This window comes from Rhinoderma darwinii, chromosome 1, assembly GCF_050947455.1.
Source record: "Rhinoderma darwinii isolate aRhiDar2 chromosome 1, aRhiDar2.hap1, whole genome shotgun sequence".
NCBI lineage: Eukaryota > Metazoa > Chordata > Amphibia > Anura > Rhinodermatidae > Rhinoderma > Rhinoderma darwinii.
In genome coordinates this window covers 197,920,594-197,945,806 of record NC_134687.1, presented here as the reverse complement: position 1 = coordinate 197,945,806, position 25,213 = coordinate 197,920,594, and the positions used below count along the sequence as shown (strand labels likewise).

Sequence of the window (25,213 nt, the reverse complement as noted above, 5' to 3'; positions counted from 1 at the left end):
GTTTTACGCAATGCACTCGCGCTGCGCAAAATTCACGCACTGTCTGCACTACCCCATAAACTAATATAGGTGCGCACGACACGCGTGAAAAGCACGCGCGTCGCACGCGTGTATATTACGCTCGTGTAAATGATGCCTTATAGTGTATGCAAATGAGAGAGACTAGTGTTTTGACTTTATTCGTTTTTCATACTTTATTATGTATGTTTATGGTTTGGTCACGCTGGTTAAAATTAATAATTTATTGCAGCATAGGCCCCAGTATATGTTTATATCATTGTCGTATCGGAATTCACAATTCACCCACCTCTCGGAGAAGCCATCCTTCTTGAATAGGTCATGCTGTAGCAACATCATACATGATGGCCTTTTGTCTGGATCAATTTGTAAACAGTTCTGGAAAACATGTAAATGGTAAATGTTGCAGAAAACTAAAACCTCTGTGCGAATTGTCTAAGGCCCCATGCACACGACCGTAAAAAACCTCAGTTTTTGCGGACCGCAATTGCGGTCCACAAAAACGGACCCATTCACTTTCATTGAACGCGGACACCTTTCCGTAGCACTACGGAAGGGTGTCCGTGCCTGGAAATGTTCCGGGAATTATGGAACATGTCCGTTCTTTTGCATTTTGCGGCCCGTGCTCCCATACTTTGTATGGGAGCACGGCCCGAAAATGCGGCTGTCAGTTGGAGGCCGGCCGTGCCCGCAATCGCGGGCCGTGATTGCGGGCACTGTCGTGTGCATGGGGCCTAACCAGAATGTTTACACATGATTTTATAAGTATAATAATACTAATGCTAATTCATAGAAAGTATAAAGAGCACTTGTGAAAAGCAGACTATTTCAAGAGGTTCAGATTCACACATAGCGCAGCCTGAACTATGTCACATACGCCCTTGTTTTTTTTGTAGGCAGTGTTACATTAGGTTAAATTAACATTTGCACTTCTACATTTTCATTGTAAGAATAGGAAACCATCAAGGTAGAAATTGTTGGGCCCTTAGTAGGCTCACATCGCTGGCCATCCAGGGCTCATTCTTTAGCAGGGAACTGTAATTTATATCTAGTGTGCATCCTAATAAATATGGTTAGTCCACACTAGTGTCATGGCTACCATTTATAATAGAGCCATGACCCCTTGAACAGATCTATTTTTCAATGGAGTCCACTAATTTAATGGGTTCTATCGTATCTTTAGTTTTAAAAACCAAGAATAGCACAGCAGACTGCACTATTATTTTTCGGCATAAAAAGTGGAAACCCCCGACAGAACCCTCAAACTCAAATGTGAACAGAGCCTACATTTTTTTTATTTTTTAACAATTGTGGTGGTTTGCTCATGTGATATATATATTATCTTATACATTTAACACCAACATGAATTATGTGGTGTTAATGCCCTGGCTTTTCTGCACCAACGCTGAATAAATTCTGCTTTTATCTCAAGGTACTTCTACCCAGTTTCTCCCCCCTCTTCATTATACTCTATGGAATTGAGGACACAGGACCCCTGCTATCAGTATTGGTGGGGATCCCAGTAGACAAACTCTCATCAATCAAACATCTATGGCTAATCATAAGTAATAAATGTGGGGAAACTCTTTTAGTAGTAGTGATGATTTTCACACCAAAAAATTGTTATGATTTTCATTGATAAAAATTTTACCTTGTGGGTTAAAGGATTCAGGGATCTGAAGATGATATATTATAGTACATAGACAATACATAGTTCTGTGTGCTTCTAGCTTTCTGCACTGTATACTCTGCATTCTGTACAGTACACAGATGAAAGAGAGGAGCCAGGGCCAGAAGGAGGGCACCCGAGGACCACCAGTTGCCCACCAATGATTGAGACATACAGTGAATCTAGTAAAGTAGCAGTGTTAATACCTGAAATGTGCTATCCAGCCCTTCTAGCAGCCAAATATAATGGTATGCTGAACTTATGGATGATAAAAGTTACCTTGGCTAAATCTAATATAACAGGAGAGAGTTTAGGATATCGCTTTTCAAGAGGGTCAACTTCTTTAATCTCTGGCAAAGTCACACCAGCAAACAGTGGATTCTTATAAAATAGCTCCTGCAGGCGTGGAGTCAGATTTCCTACAATAGACAATTATAACTTATAAAGACAGTACATTGTATCGGACGTATGTTTTATTAACAGCATTATCAATTACCTGTCAAATGCCATGTGGTTTTTTTAAACTCGTTTTTAAAAAAAAAAGTAAAACTGTAACAGATAGGTTACATTTCAGTGCAAAGTCATCAAAAACAAAAGAGTATTTGGAATAAGACACTTGGCAATTTAGTATCTACTGAATAGATTATAAGAATACTTCATGTAGAGAGCAGAAAAATGAAAACCGGGATCATATGACTTATTACAGTCATCAATGATAGCGCCAATAATAGTATCAAATGCCATTACTAAAGTAACAATACAGAACAATAAATAAAGTAGATTTTCAGGTTGCAGTAGAAATACATATCTTGTCAGGGTATAAATAGTTAAATTCAGCATGATATTTTATATGGGAGGTATTCTTGCTAGTAAGAGATGACTGACTGATGACTAACGTTCCATCAGGTGCGGCCTGCCGACGTTACTCTCCAGCCTCCCTCGATATACACATAGGAATAATTAGATGATTATTAATTTGTTTGAACACATATTAGAAGATAAGTAAATTATTATAAATCAAGAAAAATAAATATAACTTTTAAGAAAAAATGAAATTAACAAACAAAATAATAACAAACCAGGAAGCATGGACATTTTAACCCCTTAATGACCAGCCTATTTTAGACCTTAATGACGAAGCCATTTTTTACGTTTTTCCATCGTCTCATTCAAAGAGCTATAACTTTTTTATTTTTGCGTCGACATAGCTGTATAAGGTCTTGTTTTCTACAGGACAAGATGTAATTTTTAATAGCACCATTTTGGGGTAAATAGAATTTATTGATTAACTTCTATTAACTTTTTTTGGGGGGAATAGAAAAAAAAATTCTATTTCGCCACACTTTTCTGCGTCCTAAATTTACGCCGCTTACCGTGTGGTATAAATAACACAATAACTTTATTCAGCGGGTTGTTACGATTGCAACGATACCAAATTTATATAGATTTTGTATGTTTTACTACTTTTACACAGTAAAAACGCTTTTTTTTCAAAATTATTTGTTTTTGTGCCTCCATATTTGAAGAGCCATAACGTTTTTATTTTTTCGCCGATGGAGTTGTATGAGGGCTTTTTTTTTTTTGCGGGACAACTTATCGGTATAATTTTGAAGTAGATGCGACTTTTTGATCACTTTTTATCACATTTTTTTTTTAAGGCTGGATTCAAAGAAAACAGCAATTTTTGCATGTTTTTTTTATTTTATTTGTTATGACGTCCGCCGTGCGGGTTTAATGAAGTAATAGGTTTATAGTTGGGGTCATTACAGACGCGGCAATATCAAATATGTGTAACTTTACTTTATTTAGTTTTTTAATAATAAAGCAGTTCATAAGGGGAAAAAGTAGGTTTTTCATTTTTTTTTTTTCACTTTTTTTTTCACTTTTCTTTTACTTCTTTTTACTAGTCCCACTAGGGGACTACACTATGTGATTATCCGATTGCATTTATAATACACTGCAATACTTCTGTATTGCAGTGTATTATGCCTGTCCGTGTAAAACGGACAGGCATCTGCTAGGTCATTCCATAGGCATAACCTAGCAGGCATAGACAGGGGCCTTTATTAGGCCCCCGGCTGCCATCGGTGACACAGACACTCTGCGATCTTATCGCTGGGTGCCGGTGGGATGAGAGGGAGCTCCCTCCCTCTCTCCAAAACCACTCAGATGCGGCGCTCGCTATTGAGCGCCACATCTGAGGGGTTAAACGGGTGAGATCGATACTAATATCGATCTCACCCATTCGAGCAGGGATGCCTCCTGAGAGCAGGGAGATTTAACGGTTCCCTGCTCTGTTTATTTATTCTGATGCAGCGCCGTAAAAAGGCTATTGCATCGGAATAAAGCCCGTTAGTGGCCGCCGTAAAAACACTATGGGGCAGTCACTAACGGGTTATACACTTTGTACATCACTCAGAAATGGCACAAATAAATCTCCTGCATATTTCTTAGTGCTTTCCTGAAAAATTGATCAAGGTGTGATTGAAACTGCTCACTGCTAACTCCCTGTAGTGAGTGATGCAACAGAGGATATGCGATTTTTATACACCACGTGCTCAGTGCTGGGCTATTGTTATTCCTAGATGGTTCCACTTCACATAATACAGTTGACTGAGGCTGATCTAGCAGATCAGAAATGTCACAAACTGACTTGTGGCACAGGTGGCATACTATGACAGTGCCACGTTTAAAGTCACTGAGCTCCGTGAGCTCCAGTATGAGCCATATTACTACCAATGTTTGTCTATGGAGATTACACGGCTGTGTGCTTGATTTTATGCACCTGTTTGCAATGGGTGTGGCTGAAACACCTGAACTCAAAAATTAGAAGGGGTTTCTACATACTTTTGGCTATATAGTGTATATAGGCTCCTTTTCACCTGAGTAGGAATAGTAGTGGAAGAAGCAGTCTGCAGAGATTTCATTAAAGGGTATTGCCTAATAAAGCTAATACATGAAGAATAGCCCTTTTAGGGCATTCTATGTCAATGTAGGTCGAATGGTCTTGGTTTTATTATAATGTTTCTGTATTCCAGTGCTGACATACACTGTGCGGAAGATACAGACATCATAGGTATATTTGCAATTTAAAATGCCCGCCTAGTTCTAGGACAGGGTCAAGTTTTAATGGGAGGACCCATTTGGCATCATTTTACATTTAAACTCATAACCTTGCTTCTCTCAGCAATACATGTCGATTATATTTTAAAAAGTTAGATAAATAAATAGTATACAATTAATAAAGGAAAACTATTGCAATAAGAGCCAATGTCTTATTCAAAAGTCCTAGTAAGGCCTCATGTACACGATTATAATTTTCATCTGCAATTATGGATCCGGAATTGCAGATAAAATACTGACCCATTCATTTCTATTGGTCACGGACTCCTTCCTGTATATTTACGGGTGTGTGTCTGAGACGTAGAAATTACCCACAAAAAATAGGACATCTCCTATTTTTCGCATTTACGGACCGTGCTCCTATACTTATTATTGTGAGCACAGTGCGGGAGACACTGCACAGCCCCTTCCTTGAAGTATTTACTGACAGTAAATACTGCATGTTCGTGTGCATGAGGCCTAATAGTGTCAAATATATGTCCTTTTAGGATTAAAAAATTGCAGGAACAGTATAATAGTATATACAGTAAGGTAAGCATAATATAAAATATGGAAGATACAATAGAGTACATACTACCCTGATTTTTTTTGTGTACATGATACATGTTTGGGCTCTCCCAGTATCTAAATAACCTTGTTTGTCTTGGTAACCCTGGGAGCTAATGGTTAATAAAGGTCAGTGGTTCTAACAAGGTATATTTTGGTCTTAGCATGGAGTTATTCAAGTTGTTGATAGTAACCATGGTGACCAAAGGTTGTGATGGCAAACTCGCATGTGAAGACACACTTTTTTCTATGCCTAGTTCATGTTAGTAGACGGGAGATAATTAATTTTTTGTGTGAAAGTGCAAACACTAAAAATTGCTACGTGATGTATGGTATCAGCAAAAAAAAACGTTACTTAAAGTTGGGTAACAGCTCGTAAAGTATGAGCGCTGATGCAGTTAAAAAAGCTGAGGACCTGGGTAGTTCGGGGGAAACTACGAGGGCTGAGAGGGACCAATAGGGATCAAGATTGGAGTTGAGATTTGAGTATCCTGTTATTCCAATGTTCATAGTGGAATCAGTTATTTTCTGGCATCCTTTGAGACTCTCTCTTTTGAGTTTGGGAATGATATAGTGTTCCTGTAGTTGATGGATAGGGACGATCCGTGCTTGTTGATTGGAATATCCAAATATTGCTTTCGATACTTCATTTAGTTTTTGTGGTACTAATGTGTAGAGTTTAGAGATCCAGTAAATTTCACGTTTTCTCAGAGCTTTAAAACAATTTCAAATTTAAAGAGGCTCTGTCACCAGATTTTGCAACCCCTATCTGCTATTGCAGCAGATAGGCGCTGCAATGTAGATTACAGTAACGTTTTTATTTTTAAAAAACGAGCATTTTTGGCCAAGTTATGACCATTTTTGTAGTTATCCAAATGAGGCTTGCAAAAGTCCAAGTGGGTGTGTTTAAAAGTAAAAGTCCAAGTGGGCGTGTATTATGTGCGTACATCGGGGCGTTTTTAATACTTTTACTAGCTGGGCACTCTGACGAGAAGTATCATCCACTTCTCTTCAGAACGCCCAGCTTCTGGCAGTGCAGACACAGCGTGTTCTCGAGAGATCACGCTGTGTCGTCACTCACAGGTCCTGCATCGTGTCAGACGAGCGGGGACACATCGGCACCAGAGGCTACAGATGATTCTGCAGCAGCATCGGCGTTTGCAGGTAAGTAGCTACATCGACTTACCTGCTAATGCCGATGCTGCTGCAGAATCAACTGAAGCCTCTGGTGCCGATGTGTCCGACACGATGCAGGACCTGTGAGTGACGTCACAGATCTGCACTGCCAGAAGCTGGGCGTTCTGAAGAGAAGTGGATGATACTGCTCTTCAGAGCGCCCAGCTAGTAAAAGTATTAAAAACGCCCCGATGTACGCACATAATACACGCCCACTTGGACTTTTACTTTTAAACACACCCACTTGGACTTTTGCAAGCCTCATTTGCATAACTACAAAAATGGTCATAACTTGGCCAAAAATGCTCGTTTTTTAAAAATAAAAACGTTACTGTAATCTACATTGCAGCGCCGATCTGCTGCAATAGCAGATAGGGGTTGCAAAATCTGGTGACAGAGCCTCTGGGAGGTCATGTCAATTGGGGATGAATGAAATCAGCTTGTGATCATTATTGTGATATATTGCGCAATGACATGATAAACCATGTTTTAGAAAATTACACTTTTATTCAATCTATGTTTATTCAACCTGCACTGTAGGGGCTGGATCATACTCCCTACATACTGCAGATGACATTTACATTCAAACACATAGATGACATAATTCGATTGACACTTCAGGTTGTATGTGATATTATTCTTTGTTTATAACATTTGACGTACGACGGGTGATATTATGTCTAATGATTTTACAGCACAGACATCGATTGTGCTCACATCTAAAACTGCTTTTTCTCCTTTTCAAAAGTGATTTTCCTCCTTTCACTGTGTTTGTTGTTTCAAACGACTGGGGGCCAGGAGGTTTCTAAGAGTGGGGGCCTGCTTATAAGTTACTCTTTGGGCATTCTGTATTTTTAGAAAGGGGTCATTCTACCGGATGTGCCAGTGTTTTTTTTAGGATGTTTATCATTTCCCCATGTGCTTAATTGAAGTTGGTGATAAAGTTTATACAAGTATTTGAGGTTTTTTTTTTTCAAAATGGATCTGGTTGGCGTAAACATTCCTTCTGAAAAATCACAGGAGAAAAAAAGGGCCATATTTACTGATACAAGTAAAGGCTCGATCACCAGCCCCCAGAAGGATGCAGACAAGCATAATGCTACATGGAGGAATGCTGCTGAGAGCTGGTGATCGAGCCTGCCCTTCTATCAGTAAATCTAGACTTTTTTTCTGTGATTTTTTAAAGTAAATATGGCCCTTTTTCTGTGGTTTGTAATTTGTTTAAGTATAGGGACTCACAAGACGATGAGGACCCTTGATGCGAGATGCAGGCTTGCGTATTTTGGCCAAATTATCAACTAAGGCCTCATGATTATCATGGATATTTTTTTCAGGATGCAGACAGGTTTTTTTTTATGCTGGGGGATAGTGGGGTGTCATTACTTAGTGGGGTGCACAGACAGTTCTGGACAGCCCGCCTAATCTAATAGTATGGGCGTGATTAATAGGCTGCAAGCTGGCATGACTGGCACCTTTTGTATTAGCTTTATCTGCGTGCAATAGTACTATAGTACTAATAATACTAATACTAAGCACACCCCCCACACACATGAATAATAGGTGTGAGAGTGGTTGTTTATCAGTATTTTGCAGCTGTGTAGCATTGTGCTTGTCTGCATCCTGCTGGGAGCTGGTGACTGAGCCTGCCCTTGTATCAGTAAATATAGCCCTTTTTATTCTGTGTTTTTTTTAATCATGTATTTTACACCATTACTAGAACTTTTTAATAAGACATTGGCTAGTATTGCAATAGTTCTTTTATTAATTGTATACTATTTATTTATCATCGATTTGTATTGCTGAGAGAAGCACGGTCATGCCAACTTTTATGACTTTAAATGTAAAATGATGCCAACTCGGACCTCCCAAGGAACTTTGATCCTGCCCTAGAATTAGGCGGACATTTTACTTTATGAACCATACCGAAAAAAATGGAGCATGTAGCCATATATAAAAAATGGAGCATGTAGCCATATATATAAGAATATAACAAATGTATTAGACAAATAAGACAAACACTGTATTAAAAACATAAAAAGACAATACTCTAGTACAAAATTGTGGTATAATGGAGCGAGAAACACCCCCTGAGGAAGCACTCGTAGCGAAACGCGCATTGCGTTCATTGTGGGAGAGCGAGCCTCTCTTTTCTTCTTTGCTGTCATGGGTAAGGTTGTCTTTTGAAGTATACTTACTATGCACTGATATTTTTTCTTCTCCCCTTTTACTAGTTAGAAATGTTTAATATGGGATTAGAATTCATGAGATTTGATATCCATTTGGGTCCAAAATTGATTTTCTGTCAATTAATAACAGCCTTTCCATATATATATACCATCCAGCATTTTTCATGTCTCACTCCATTATACCACAATTTTGTACTAGTGTCTTGTCTTTTTATGTTTTTAATACAATGTTTGTCTTATTTGTCTTATAAATTTGTTATATTCTTATATATATGGCTACATGCTCCATTTTTTTCAGTATGGTTCATATAGTTATGGAGTTGCCCGTATGGTAATTATGGGGGATGTTGGTTTAAACATCACCTAGCCTCTAAGAAAATGGCTTTAGGAGCTTATATAATGGGCATTTAATTTTGTTGCCTAATGAAGTGCCATTTCTCTTTTCTACTTTCATATACCTGGTCGAAAAAAAATATAGGTGAAATATCCCATTGGGTTATTACTCTGGAGGACCCAGCAACCCAGCCGATAGAGGGCAATAAGTGCAGTGTCATTATTTATTTCCCTGCAGAGACATAAGGTCTCTATGGTCCTTTCCCATTGCAATATCAACTAATTGCAATGGGACCCTGAAAGCAGTCACCCCGCAAACATCTTATCGTCGGGGAGAATTTTTTTTAAAAAAGCGGTTGTCATGACCATTAATACACCGTGTTCCAAATAGGATTAGGAGAGCAGCTGCTAAAATGCCATTGCAAAGCAGCAAACAGGTATTTGAAGCCGCTGGTGCCTCTGGAGTCCCACGAACCTCAAGGTGTAGGATCCTCCAGAGGTTTGCAAGTGTGCATAAAGCTATTATTCGGCCACCCCTAAACAATGCTCACAAGCAAAAACGGTTGCAGTGGGCTAAGAAAACATGAAGACTAATTTTCAAACCGTGTTGTTTACTGATGAGTGCCGTGCAACCCTGGATGGTCCAGATGGATGGAGTAGTGGATGGTTGGTGAATGGCCACCATGTCCCATCAAGGCTACGACGTCAGCAAGGAGGTGGTGGAGTCATGTTTTGGGCTGGAATCATAGGGAGAGAGCTGGTAGGCCCCTTTAGGGTCCCTGACGGTGTGAAAATGACCTCTGCAAAGTACGTAGAGTTTATGACTGACCACTTTCTTCCGTGGTACAAAAAGAAGAACCGTGCCTTCCGTAGCAAAATTATCTTCATGCATGACAATGCACCATGTCATGCTGCAAAGAATACCTCTGTGTCATTGGCTGCTATGGGCATAAAAGGAGAGAAACTCATGGTGTGGCCCCCATGTTCCCCTGACCTCAACCCTATTGAGAACCTTTGGAGCATCCTCAAGCAAAATATCTATGAGGGTGGGAGGCAGTTCACATCAAAACAGAAGCTCTGGGAGATTATTCTGACATCCTGCAAAGATATTCAAGCAGAAACTGTCCAAATACTCACAAATTCAATGGATGCAAGAACTGTGAAGGTGATATCAAAGTAGGGGTCCTATGTTAACATGTAACTTGGCCTGTTAAGTTTTTTTTTGATTGAAAGAGCTTTTGATTTCTGTAAATATGACCTCCTGATGCTGCAAATTCAACAAATTACCATTTTAGTTCTCTTTACAACCTTTAAAATGTTTTGATCTCTGTTGTGCATAATAAATTGAAACAGTGCATTTTTTGTTTTTTACTTGTAAAAAAAAAACTGTTATCATTAAGAGATTTGTATAATAAAATTCACATTATACTCCAACGGTTGATGGCTTGAAGATTATACTGACTGTCATTTGCATCGACTATTTAGGAAAATCAGCGAAAAATAACATTTGCATAATAATTTGGAATGCGGTGTACTTATAAAGATCTGATTTAACAGTGAAGAAACTGAGCACTAAACCATTAGTAAGGCTTAATATTATTAAAACTGCTGACTTCTTGAATAGGAAATACACTTAAAAATCTCATACTGCAGATGCCACTCATATAATATTATTATTATTATTGTTATTATTATTATTATTATCAGAATAGCTCCTCTGACAATAATAATAAACCTGCAGGGAATCCGATATCCGACGCAGGGTCCCGCGGTGATATTCTCATGGACATCGCAGTGTCAGGAGTGTATTAACAGTCTGATAGCTGCTCTATCATGATGCCAAAACTCTTAAAGGAACAGTGTCACGAAAATTTTTTTTTTTACATCAGTTTGATTTTAGTGTTCTATTAAAAACTTTTATATTTATTTGTGTGTTTGTGTTTTACTTTTTTTTATTTTTGAACTTTTTCTTCCCTATGGGGGCTGCCATTTTTTTTTCCATTTCTGTATGTGTCGATTAACGACACATACAGACATGGAATACGGCACATACAGTCCCATAGTGAATGCGAACGGGGCCCGTTCCATCCACTATGCTGTACGCCGTCTGTGTGGGAACGGCGCATGCGCCGCTCCCACACAGTCCAAGTTGAACTGTGCGACGTCCGGCGCCATTTTCCTGTGGACCGGAAGTCGCGGCCGGACAGTAAGATTACTACTTCCGGTCGCGGCTTCCGGACTTGTGCACTTGGAGCGGGAGGTAGCAGACGGAGCGGACGGACCGGAGGGAGCGGCGGCGGCTGGAGCAGGCAAGTTATTTCTGTGTATGTAAGTGTTTTACTGTGTGTTTACTAGTGTATGTAAACCTACTACACTGTGTGTTAGCTCAAAAAATGGCGACACACAGTGTAGGAGGTTTGACCGTTCAATCCCCTCGTTTCTCCCGGCACTAGCCAGGATAAAGGAGGGGGGGATTCTGAGAGCTCACTAGAGCGAGTGAGTTATCTCAAATATTGCAGCATAAAGCAATGTGGTTGCTTTACCACATGCAATGCTGCAATTTTGGGAATTGCTCCATCTAGTGACCAGCACTGGGAAATATTATAAATTAGAATCTAATTTATAATATTTCCTGACTCGTGAAAAAAATTAAAAAAATTAGAACAATGTTTAATCACCTATACACTAATTGTTTAACTAAAAAAAAAATACATTTTTTTCTAGCGTCACATTCCCTTTAAAATGAGAATTTACCACTGTCTTGTTAGCGTTTGTTCACACGCAAACTCCAAAACGTCTGAAAATACGGTGCTGTTTTTAAGGGAAAACAGCTCCTGATTTTCAGACGTTTTTTAAGCCACTCGCGTTTTTCTCTGTGTTTTTCGCTGCGTTTTTTTTATGGCCGTTTTTGGAGCTGTTTTCAATAGAGTCAGTGGAAAACGGCTCCAAAAACATCCTAAGAAGTGACCTGCACGTCTCTTTCGTGGGCGTTTTTTTACATGGCCGTTTTTCAAAACGGCCGCGTAAAAAAACAGCCCGTCCGAACTGAAGGCCGTTTTTCCCATTGAAATCAATGGCCAGATGTTTGAAGGCGTTCTGCTTCCGATTTTCAGCCGTTTTTCGGGACGTTCACGACCCGAAAAACGGCTGAAAACACTCCATGTGAACATACACTCACTATTAAAGAAGCCCTCCAGCAATTTTTTTTTTGCACATACGTATCATGCATTTTTTTGCACATATTACCAGCAATATTCTAGCAGTGTCATTCATTTCTTCCTAGTTCAGTGGGCATCCATACATTTCATTATGGGCAGCTCTGTCATGTGATCTCAGTCTGACCACCAAAATAGACCATGCTCTAATGTGTAGACAGGAGGTCAGTTTTATCCTGTGTGGCTGACTTCCTATGAACTACAGGATTACTTCATCACCAATCAAATCCCTCCCAGCAGCTCTGAGGCCCCTCCCCTCCCTACCCAGCTCTACCCTCCTTATGCCACAGTATGTCCACCCATGCATTGAGCGCTGCTGAAGAGATGATTTCTGCCCTATCTAAGGGAGCAGGAGTGCAGTGATATAATAGGTGAGTCCATAAAATGATTAGCTGCAGAGTTAAAAACTCCCCTGACTCCATGCACATGGCCGTAATTTTGATGCGCAATTACGGACCGTAATTGCGGATCAAAGTACGGACCCATTCATTTATTTTGCCCATAGACAACTTCCAGTATATTTACGGGAAGATGTCTGGGCCGTAGAAATGAATTGTAAAAAATAGGACATGTCCTATTTTTGGATTTTATGGACCGTGCTCCCATACTTTATAATGGGGGGCACGGCCCGTAAGTGAGAGTGACTGTCCCGCAGTCGGCCATGCCCGTAATCAAGGACCGTAATTACGGGCACGACCGTGTGCAGGTGCCTTACACTGCCTGTCTATACTATCTGTAAATACTGTCTGCAGAGAGTCCAGTGTATTTCTATGAGATGCTGCTCCTCACTGTGTCATGTGTAAAAACTGACACAAGCAGCAAACTGGCTCAGCTGCATTACATAAAGTAGGATACACTAAGACTCTGCAGTGTGAGGACTGAAATTCTATGTCACTGATCTATCACTTACATAGGACACAGAGCAAAGCAAGTGCAGTGTCAAAAGACTTCTCCCCCTTTGCCTCTGAAAAGCCAGAAGCATCATGGGAAATGTAGGCTGCATTATGAGAACCATATCAGAGGGGAAGAAGAAACCAAGATGGTAGACAACCCATGAATGGCACATCAACTAAAGCAGGTATACACGAGGCATATACAAGAACCTCTACAATATTATTCAATAATAGACTATGCTGCACTATATAGGCAAAATAATAATGCTGTAGTGCTTCTTTAAGGCATCTAGTAGATGCAGCCTCTGAACAGTCCATGACCAGATCCACGGCACCTCAGCAAACTTGCACCATGCTTGCTAAGACGCAATGAATCTGGCCATGTAACTCTTCCCAGTCAACCAACCAAGAGGTACTTTACATCTGTCTGTCTATCTTAATGTATCTGTCTATGCGATGGCACTGATTGGTGAGCATCTGACTGTTGAGACCCCCACCAATCCCTAAAAGAAAGTGGGTGCAGCCATAGTAAAGTACAGTGGCCAATCTGGATTTTTTTTCGTTGTGAAAAAATAATGCTGGTCAGGATCGGAGGGGCTCTCAGTGGTCAGACTCCCCCCCAATGAGTTATATTTTTGGGTAAATACCATAAAATATGTCTTCAAAAGTGGATCTTCATTTTAACTGATGAGGGCATGTAGCCTTGATTATTTCTGAAAAAAAAACTTTCAGGTTTTCATGAGAAAGTCAGTATGTTGGGATATCAGAATGTGTCTCCCATGCATTTACAACTGAAAATAACAGCATCATTGTCACAGTATCACATGTTATTGGGACTTTACAGACCCCGATTAAAGTAGTCTTACCTTGGCATTTAACTATGTGGTACAACTGATCAATATCAGAGTCTCCAGGAAAAAGTGGTTCTCCAGTAAGCATTTCTGTTACTAAACAGCCAATAGCCCACACATCAACAGCCCTAAAGAACATAATGACAACCTTTATCAGCCCTGGAAGACAAGACACATTGCAAAATGCTTCACTGCATTCCATAATCAAAAGTTCTTACTTGCCATACTTGATATCCCCAACCAGAAGCTCAGGTGCTCTGTACCATCTGGTGGCCACATAATCGGTGTATACTTCTCCTGGAGCTGCCAGTGTACGTGCAAATCCAAAATCACAAAGCTTTACCACCCCTGAATGTGAAACCAGTATGTTCTCAGGCTTTATATCTCGATGGATAATCTAAAAGCGACATTAAAATAAAGGACATATAAACAATATCAAAATATCTGAACCTTTACTATAGATAATTCAAGTTACAGGCTATAGGAAGTGGCCTAAAAGGTCTCTCCATGAGCTAACACAATATTATGGAGACCTGCTGTTGTCACCAGATGCATGTATGGACTGTTGCTATTCAACACCTCAAGCAAATTCCAGCAGATATCTTATTATGTAGAAAGCCAGGAGAAATAGCATTGGCTTGAGACATCAAGATTTGAGGTAAGAATTCACATGGGGAAACTGATTTTGTCGTAAATGTCAGATCGATGCGGGTCTCACCTCTGGGACCCGCACCTGTCTCTAGCTCTAGCCCCTAAATCCCATTCCACCTCTCTGTGTTGAAGATTGAAGCGTGTGATTTCCGACCATGAAGAAAAAAACAACATAGCTTGCTGAGGTACGCTGTTTCCGTAAGTCACATAGAACTGAATGGTAGTTTACGGAAACAGCGTAGCTCGTATGCTACACTGCTTCCGTAACTGCCATTCACTACTATGGGAGTTACGGAAACAGCATAGCTTAGCGAGCTACGCTGTTTTCTTCTTTATGATCGGAAATCACACACTTCGGTCGCAACACTGAGAGGTAGAACTGGGTTTAGGGGGCCCCAGAGGTGGGACCCATATCTATCTGACATTTATGACATATCCTGTGGATATGTCATAAATGTCCCTAATGGAAAAACCCCTTTAAGGTTTTTGTTTTATTTGTTGGGATCCATACACTGCGGTACTTTAGCTGTCCTTTTGTGAGATAGAGGGAACAGCATGGTCACAGGTGATTCTCTTTTCCTGAATAAAAATAGAGACCAGATCCAGTAATTTGTGGGTTAGGTAAAAAAAAATCATCTGTGGCCACACTTTTCTCTCCATAATTTAGGTAGACACAGGGACATCTAAAGCAGCTCTACAGTGTGAGGACCCCAACAAACAGCTCCTTATATCTCATCCTCTTTGTGATTGTACATTCATACCTGAATCTTAAAGTTTTAAATGTTATGGGACTCTTTTAATGAGTACCTAACCTTTCAGATGACTTTTCAGAATAAACTGTCATATGTGTATACTTAAGGAATAACACTATTTCTGGCCATGATATGACTTGTATTCTGCATTTTCTAACAGTTTTCCCCTCTGTAGGATCTATCTCTATTTCTCAGTTTTCCCTGAGCTAGTTGGTGGAGCCTAACTACTATCATGTATGCCATACACAGCACACATAGTGAAGAGAACATCCTGCTCCCCAATCTCTTTCTAGCACACGCTCAGAAGCAGCAACATGGAGGAGATTATATAGCAGTAATGAGCAGTGTCGCTTTGATTCCATCACTTGGGTGAGATATAATACTTACTAGAAACCTGCAGCAGCGTCGCTGTCTTTTTCTCTCTGCCTCTCTGTCACTCTGTTCCTGCTCCCTCCTCCCCCTCCCCCTCCATAGACTTCTATGGGCTGCATGCAACTTGATCCCTCAGTGAGCTGAGAGCCCGTCTTGTCTTGAGGAGTCTCTAGTAAGATATATTACAAAGTTTCATATATTTGCTTGTACTATTGATTTATGCAAATTTTGATGAAAAGTTAGTGACCATTTAACCCGTCACTCAATGGACAGGATGTGTTTGTTTACTCACACTTGTCCATATAGCTGACTCTATGGATGAGCCACAAGCCATAATCTGTCCTAGCAGCTCAGCTATAGAATTAGCTATATGTCCTAACATACGGTGTATAAACAAATATGTGCCATTCATATAGAAGAGTCCACAATAGCTCAGGCTGATTTTTATTATAAATGATTAAATTATATTACGTTACTTTTAGTATTAGTTCAATTAACACTAAAAACTGAAGCCCTATGGCCTTTATATAGCTGGAAAAATGTTATAATAATGATCAGACATTGCTAGACATTAAGGCCCCATGCACATGAACGTGCTTTTGCGGCCGCAATTGCCCTGAAAATCCACTGAAGAATTGCGGCCCCATTTATTCCTATGGGGCCATGGTCCCAGGAGCCCAGAGAAGAACGGGCAAGTCTTATTACGGCCATGTTCTGCGGTCCAGGCTCATAGCAAATAATGGCCGCGGCCATGTGCACGGCCCGCGATTTGCGGGTGGCTTGCGGGTGACACCCTGGCCGACCCGAAAATCACGGCCGTGCATATGGCTACGGTCATGTGCATGAGGCCTAATAGAAAGTATTATACTACTTACATTATGATTGTGGCAGAATCCAATCCCTCTTATAATCTGAAATAAATACTTTCGAACTCTGTTGAAATCCAACCCATTTGGAAACTGTTCAAGATCGTCAAGTACGGTGCGGTCAACAAATTCAAAGACTAGATACCAGCGCTTCTTTTTCTTGCAGACCTCTAATAAATTTACCAAATTTTCATGGCGTAATTGCTGTGGTGATAATAAAATAGAAAACATTATGTAAATTATTAAATTGCTTATAGTAAAATGTTTAATGTTTTTTATATAACATTTTATAATACAAAAGTCATAAAGTTTAATTTATATATATATATATATATATATATATATATATATATATATATATTGTATAAAATAGAAATTTATAAAATACAAGAGTCATAAAGTATATAACTTGTGTATTGAAAAGTCAACTGCATCTTTCAATACAACTATATAACAGAAAATATCATACTGAACATTATACATATTTTTTTATTGCCAGTCAACGGCAGACATATGCAACCATTTAGATTCAGATTTGCATAGCTCCACTGCACGAGGTGTGAATTTAGCCTAAATGCAGTTTTGTGGTGGTCTGAGGCTGCTTTTTTTTTTTTTGGAGTAGCAATTCTAGAAAAACGTCTTAGTCTTGTACTTATGGAAAACTTGATCACACTACCACATATTAAAACTGTAGTCGGGAAACCATACAATATATGTTTGATTTTGATAGATGATTGTTAGAACAGTTATTTCTAATCAAAAACGAGTAGACTCTTTCCTTTATCATTAAGAAAAAATGTGAAAAAAGGACCCCGTTTATTTACATCTGTCCCCATATTTATATCAACTTTGGTTCAAAACTGTTCCTATTGAAAACAATGGAATCCCTTGACTATGATGACATAGAGGTGTGAACTGAGCCTTACTTGTTTCTACGACCTAAAATTTAGCATTGAACTGGCAGGTGTTGACATACCGTCATGGGCATGTGACTCGTCCCAGTTTAATGATGGTGGAGAAACGCTATGTAAAAAGTAAAAAAAACTACTTTAAAGAGAACATATTTGCAACATATTCCTCTTACATGTGCGAATGACAAAAGCATTACAATTTATAGCAATTTTTGTTAAGTTAATATGTCCCATGTGATCCAACCCCCTAGTGTAAACAGTGACACAAATTACACCAGTTGGGCTGTAATTCAGATGTCAGGTACAGCTGGTTGGCAAAAATGTTATAGCAATATTGTTACAGAAATGTGTTAAAGTGCTTAGCCCAAATGACTGCATCCCAAGAGGCATAATGTTTCCAGGATCTCAGAATCTATCCACAGAGACTTTTGTGGGCAAACAACAACCAATTTAATCCTAGCTGTCATTTTTATCATGTTAACGTCTGATGTGATGTTAAAGGTAACACCACTATATCTTGAAAATGGTTACATGTATTTTTGCACAGCTGATGTAGATTTTGTGACTTGGAAACCTGTATACAACAAATGTGAACAAGTAAAACAATCAACTAGTTCAGTTATAGGTCACCATTTCACTAAGTTGAATGTTTGTTGGCACATTGCTAATTTTGTCACGCTGCCTCGTCTCAGATAACTGGCATTTCTCTCACTTCAGCCATCATAATGCCCAATGCTGAAACAGTACTTCTTTTAGAACAATAAACTGTTGGTTTTCTGCATCAACTATACATAAATAATGACTCTGCTGTTATTATGCCCATTCTCAAGATTGCCTGTTGGCTATTGTAGTTATTCTTTCTGGAACAATACATTGTTTGTGTATGCATTTTGAAGGGATAGTCAGTTAGATTAACATAGGCTTACACCAAGAACGAAAAGATAAAAAAGGGGCAACTGAAGAAAGAGATCAAATATATATATTTATCAGATTGAGCACATCCTGTTTATATAAAAAAAAAAGGGGAAAGCACTTCAATTATTTAATGCAATGAAGAAAAAATGCTGACAAGGGACTTTCAGTAAAGGGACAAACCTTTTGGAGGGGAGGGAGACCCTAATTATAAACCTATATTTACCTCTACTCCACACTGAAAAGCACTTCTGATGAAGTGGGATTGTATGTGACCCCCAAAATGCGATATGCAATACATCTAATGTGTAATAAAAAGGTTATTGCCATCACATTCATGATAAGCTATCGTGGATTACGGGGGGTCTTGGGGTAGTGATGCAGATTTACTGCGGAGAGTGTCCACAATGTCTGAATGTGCCCTCAATCATCTGAAATTAGTCTCTTGCTTATTTGCAATAGAGAATATGGGTCTTAACACAGAACATTCAAAACCACCATTGGGTTAATGCAGGGGCGTAACTAGAAAAGACTGGGCCCCATAGCAAACTTTTGATGGGGCCCCCCCTCCGCTGGGTATCACACAACCCCCCTTGTAGATAGTGCCTCCCTATAGATTCCACCACACAGCGCCCCCCTATAGATAGCACCATACACAGCCCCCTGTAGATAGCGCCATACACAGCCCCCTGTAGATAACACCTTACAGCCCCCTGTAGATAACGTCTTACAGCCCCAAATCCCCCTGTAGATAACGCCATACAGCCCCCTGTAGATAACGTCATACAGCCCCCTGTAGATAACACCATATAGCCCCCCTGTAGAAAACGTCTTACAGCCCCAAATCCCCCTGTAGATAACGCCATACAGACCCCCTTTGTAGATAACGCCATACAGACCCCCTGTAGATAACGCCATACAGCCCCCTGTAGATAACGCCATACAGCCCCCTGTAGATAACGCCATACAGACCCTCCCTGTAGATAATGCCATATAGACCCCACCTGTAGATAACGCCATACAGAGTCCCCCCTGTAGATAACGCCATACAGCCCTCCCTTGTAGATAACGCCATACAGACCCCCTGTAGATAACGCCATACAGACCCCCCTGTAGATAACGCCATACAGAGTCCCCACAGTAGATAATGCCATACAGACCCCCCTGTAGATAACGTCATACAGACCTCCTGTAGATAACGCCATACAGACCCCCCTGTAGATAACACCATACAGACCCCCCTGTAGATAACAGCATACAGAACCCTCCCTGTAGATAACGCCATATAGCCCCCCCAAAAAAACGGCCTATAGTTTGTCCTGCAAAAGAGATGTATCCCCTATCCACAGGATAGGGGATACATGTGTGATCGCTGGCAGCGTTCTCCAAGTTCTCCATGACAAACCTCGGACTTCCGGCGTCTGCGCAGTTCAATAAAAATGAAAGGAGAGCTGGTCACTCATGCGCACAAGCGCGACTGGTGCGCAAGTAATTTATATGGAGCTGCCGACAGACCCCGGAACTCCGAGGTTTGTCATGGAGAACTTCGGAGGACTTTCGGTCCCCCGCTCTCCTTATCACTGGGCGTCCCAGCGATCACACATGTATCCCCTATCCTGTGGATAGGGGATGCATGTCTTTTGTAGGAACAACCCCTTCAGTGGCGTCGCGCTGTAGCAGCCATAGCAGCTGCTAGCGGAGCCTCCGGCCATTGGGGGGGGGGGGCCGTGCCGGCGGGTGGCACAGGCCCCCTCATGCTGCGGGCCCCGTAGCAGCCGCTACGGCTGCTATAGCGGTAGTTACGCCACTGGGTTAATGGAAATATACTTGTGTCTAATGCCTTTGAATATACTGCGAGATTTGATAATGTAGAGTAGCACTGTCATAGGATGGGATCTTTTCAAACTTCTGGTTAGTATAGATTCCCAGGTCAACTGTAAGTGCTGTAAAGGTGATGTTAAAACATCTAGGAGCAACAACAGCTGAGCCAATCGTAATCTCACACCAGGACCATGATACTGTATTGCATAGATAATGATAAGTTCCACACTGCCTCTGGAAGCAGCATTAAAGAGGCTCTGTCACCAGATTTTGCAACCACTATCTGCTATTGCAGCAGATAGGCGCTGCCATGTAGATTACAGTAACGTTTTTATTTTTAAAAAACGAGCATTTTTGGCCAAGTTATGGCCATTTTTGTATTTATGCAAATGAGGCTTGTTGAAAAGTAAAAGTACAACTGGGCGTGTATTATGTGCGTACATCGGGGCGTGTTTACTACTTTTACTAGCTGGGCGTTCTGATGAGAAGTATCATCCACTTCTCTTCAGAACGCCCAGCTTCTGGCAGTGCAGATCTGTGACGTCACTCACAGGTCCTGCATCGTGTCGGCCACATCGGCACCAGAGGCTACAGTTGATTCTGCAGCAGCATCAGCGTTTGCAGGTAAGTAGCTACATCGATTTACCTGCAAACGCCGATGCTGCTGCAGAATCATCTGTAGCCTCTGGTGCCGATGTGTCCTCGCTCGTCGGACACGATGCAGGACCTGTGAGTGACGACACAGCGTGATTTCTCGAGAACACGCTGTGTCTGCACTGCCAGAAGCTGGGCGTTCTGAAGAGAAGTGGATGATACTTCTCATCAGAGCGCCCAGCTAGTAATAGTAGTAAACACGCCCCGATGTACGCACATAATACACGCCCAGTTGTACTTTTACTTTTCAACACGCCCAGTTGTACTTTTGCAAGCCTCATTTGCATAAATACAAAAATGGTCATAACTTGGCCAAAAATGCTCGTTTTTTAAAAATAAAAACGTTACTGTAATCTACATTGCAGCGCCGATCTGCTGCAATAGCAGATAGGGGTTGCAAAATCTGGTGACAGAGCCTCTTTAAGATCTGTTTTTCATGAGCTTCATGCATTGGGTTTCCATGACCGCCTATGAGCCTCAGGTCACCATATGCAATGCCATTGGACTCTGAATCACTGCAAATATGTTTTTGGTGTAATGGAAGAGCATACTCACCATAGAGGCAGACCAGGAAGGGTTGCATCCCTTTCAGTACTCGCTGGCAAGAACTTTAGTGGGGCTCCCTTTTTTGAAATGGGACTCCCCTTTTTATAGAAATTGCATTGTTAGCAAACAGGAGGTTAGGCAGGTGCATTAAGGGGGAAACAAACACCAAGCCCTTCTGTCCTGGACGGCAAAACCCAGCCCCATAATAGAGGGCGCATTTTGATCTTTACTATGGGCCCCTTCTCTTCTATCTAACCACAGAAAAAAAAGTGGGACATATAATAAGATTAAAAACACAATCTAGCAAGCAGGGCAGCCCACTCTATGTATCATCATGGCGTTACAAATAGGCTGCTACCAGGTTATATAGGCTGTGCCTCATGATTTACGCATTATCCCTCCATGTTTTACACACTGCATCCACACTTCATGCATCACTCACATTCCTGACCCTTATGCACTATACTCAGTACTGCCCCCCCATATTTTACACATGTTATTCACCACTCACTATACTCAGTACTGCCCCCTATATTTCACACACATTATTACTACCTGCACATTATACACAATTCATTTATTTTTTACTATATATCCCATGCACCACACGCCAGTCCCCTCAAGGCTAGTGGGAGTGGCTATTATTATTTAACACACCTGAGCACTTTCCTTCAGCAGCATTTTTGACCTAGCTGCGTCCTGTTGGGATTATACCTGCCCAATTTGTGAGTATGGCCATTTTTTTGTGTTTTTAACCCTTCTCTTCTATGTACACCGCTGTTGTCATGAATTACACTTCATCATCTAGAATTTTGATGAAGGAATATGGCAAACGCAAGAAGAATGAATCCTGCCTCAATGCTAAGGCAGGAACTCTATGTATTTGGTGGAAGAATAGTGCCTGGGACGTCTAAAGAATATAGCTTTAACAAAAGAGCAAGGACACGGTACAGGCTCATCCATGCTAGTGGCTGCAAGAACAGTCTGCTTACATTAGAGTCTTAGGCAACCAGACACATCCTTGTAGCGGCTTGCTTGGACGAACCTGTACCGTGTTACTGCTCCCGTCCCGATCTTAGTGGCTTAATTTTAAAAGGATATAACCATCTTAAACATTTATAGCATATTCACAGTATATGCCATAAATGTCTCACATATGTGGGACCTATCTTCCGAACGGGGGTACACCAACCCAGTTTCAATAGGGTGATGCGGCCGCTGGCCGCCCTGTCCTTGTGGGCAAACAGTGGAGGGGTGCCTGGGAATTACGGAAACAGCCAGGCTCACTGTGCTTCGGTGTTTCTGCAACTACAATTCACTTCTATGAGAGTTACGGAGACAGCGTAACACAGCGAGCTCGGCTGTTTCTTTAATTACCAGTCACCTCTCCACTGATTCTCCACCTGGACGAGGTGATATGCAGATACAAGAATGGCAGGCAGAATGGGGTCAGGGGACTCCTATTTGGGAGATAGATTAGGGTCCCAGAGGATACGCATCTTTCAGACATTTATTGCATATTCTGTAGATATGCCAAAAATGTCTAAGATGGGAAAACAATTTTAAGGCTAAGTTCATATTAGCGTTGTCTCCCGTTTAGGTCTATTCCTTCAGTGGAAGAGATGACCGAAAATCCAAACGGAAAGCATCGTTTCTGTTTGAATTACCCTTGATTTCAATGGTAATTCTTTTGTTTCAGTTGGATTCCGTTTGCCTCCATTCCACTAGGTTTCCGATTTTTCACGGAATCCTAAGTGCAGTATGCATTACTTTTGCTGCCGTGAAAAAACGGAAACCTAGAAAACCAACAGAATCCAACTGAAAGAAAATAATTACCATTTAAATCAATAGTAATTCAAACAGAAGTGGCATTTACTGTTTGGATTTTCGGTCATCTCTTCCTCTGATAGAAGAGGCCTAAATGGGAGACAACCCTAATGTGAACTTTTACATCAAATTACATTACAAAGTGTGAGCTTTTCATGTGCTCACACTTTCTAACCTAGACTGGTTTCAGGCAGGTTATATGGATCCTATGGTGATCTAAGTCCGCTTTGGTAGAACCATGGGAGGTCCGGATGCTAAAATGTGCTTGTATTACCACTTTGGAGATATATACAAAAACTCTATAATGCCAACAACCTTTTAATAGCAATTGGGTTGGAATGAGACTTTTACACCACGTTTTTCTTTGAAATAACTGCATCACTTACAATAACTATGCAGAGCTGTAAACTGGTCATCTCAGAAAGATGCTGAGCAGTGGCGGATTAACCCCTTAATGACCAAGCTAGTTTGAACCTTAATGACCAAGCCAGATTTGTCAAATCTGGTATGTCTGACTTTATTAGAGAATAAATCTGCGAAAGTTTTGAATATCCAAGTAATTCTGACATTGTTTTTTCGTAACATGTTGTACTTTATTTTGTAAAAATTAAAATTTTTCCCTTTTTTTAACTGCAATATATGTCACTTACACTACCATTCAAAAGTTTGGGGTCACCCAGACAATTTTGTGTTTTCCATGAAAACTCACACTTATATTAATCAAATGAGTTACAAAATGACTAGAAAATATAGTCAAGACATTGACAAGGTTAGAAATGATTTTTATTTGAAATAATCATTTTCTCCTTCAAACTTTGCTTTCGTCAAAGAATGCTCCATTTGTAGCAATTACAGCATTGCAGACCTTTTGGCATTCTAGCTGTTAATTTGCTGAGGTAATCGGGAGAAATTTCACCCCATGCTTCCAGAAGGCCCTCCCACAAGTTGGATTGGCTTGATGGGCACTTCTTGCGTACCATACGGTCAAGCTTCTCCCACAACAGCTCTATGGGGTTGAGATCTGGTGACTGCGCTGGCCACTCCATTACAGATAGAATACCAGCTGCCTGCTTCTTCACTAAATAGTTCTTGCATAATTTGGAGGTGTGCTTTGGGTCATTGTCCTGTTATAGGATGAAATTGGCTCCAATCAAGCGCTGTCCACAGGGTATGGCATGGCGTTGCAAAATGGAGTGATAGCCTTCCTTATTCAAAATCCCTTTTACCTTGTACAAATCTCCCACTTTACCAGCACCAAAGCAACCCCAGACCATCACATTACCTCCACCATGCTTGACAGATGGCGTAAGGCACTCTTCCAGCATCTTTTCAGTTGTTCTGCGTCTCACAAATGTTCTTCTGTGTGATCCAAACACCTCAAACTTAGATTCGTCTTTCCATAACACTTTTTTCCAATCTTCCTCTGTCCAATGTCTGTGTGCTTTTGCCCATATTAATTTTTTCCTTTTATTAGCCAGTCTCAGATATGGCTTTTTCTTTGACACTCTGCCCTGAAGGCCAGCATCCCGGAGTCGCCTCTTCACTGTAGACGTTGACACTGGCGTTTTGCGGGTACTATTTAATGAAGCTGCCAGTTGAGGACCTGTGAGGCGTCTATTTCTCAAACTAGAGACTCTAATATACTTGTCTTGTTGCTCAGTTGTGCAGCGGGGCCTCCCACTTCTCTTTCTGCTCTGGTTAGAGCCTGTGTGTGCTGTCCTCTGAAGGGAGTAGTACACACCGTTGTAGGAAATCTTCAGTTTCTTGGCAATTTCTCGCATGGAATAGCCTTCATTTCTAAGAACAAGAATAGACTGTCGAGTTTCACATGAAAGCTCTCTTTTTCTAGCCATTTTGAGAGTTTAATCAAACCCACAAATGTAATGCTCCA

General features: G+C 40.7%; 1 protein-coding gene across 2 annotated transcripts in view; it reads right to left on the bottom strand.

The window, feature by feature from the left end:
- CDKL2 (cyclin dependent kinase like 2) overlaps positions 1–25,213 on the bottom strand; it is a 75,697-nt gene that overhangs the window by 15,599 nt on the left and 34,885 nt on the right. For both annotated transcript variants that reach the window (XM_075860699.1, XM_075860698.1), the window contains exons 3-7: positions 16,661–16,855; positions 14,229–14,407; positions 14,026–14,138; positions 1,967–2,106; positions 308–396 (exon numbers count right to left, since the gene is read on the bottom strand). In XM_075860699.1, the coding sequence (XP_075716814.1) occupies positions 308–396; positions 1,967–2,106; positions 14,026–14,138; positions 14,229–14,407; positions 16,661–16,855 (716 nt within the window). The remainder of the gene's footprint in view (positions 1–307; positions 397–1,966; positions 2,107–14,025; positions 14,139–14,228; positions 14,408–16,660; positions 16,856–25,213) is intronic.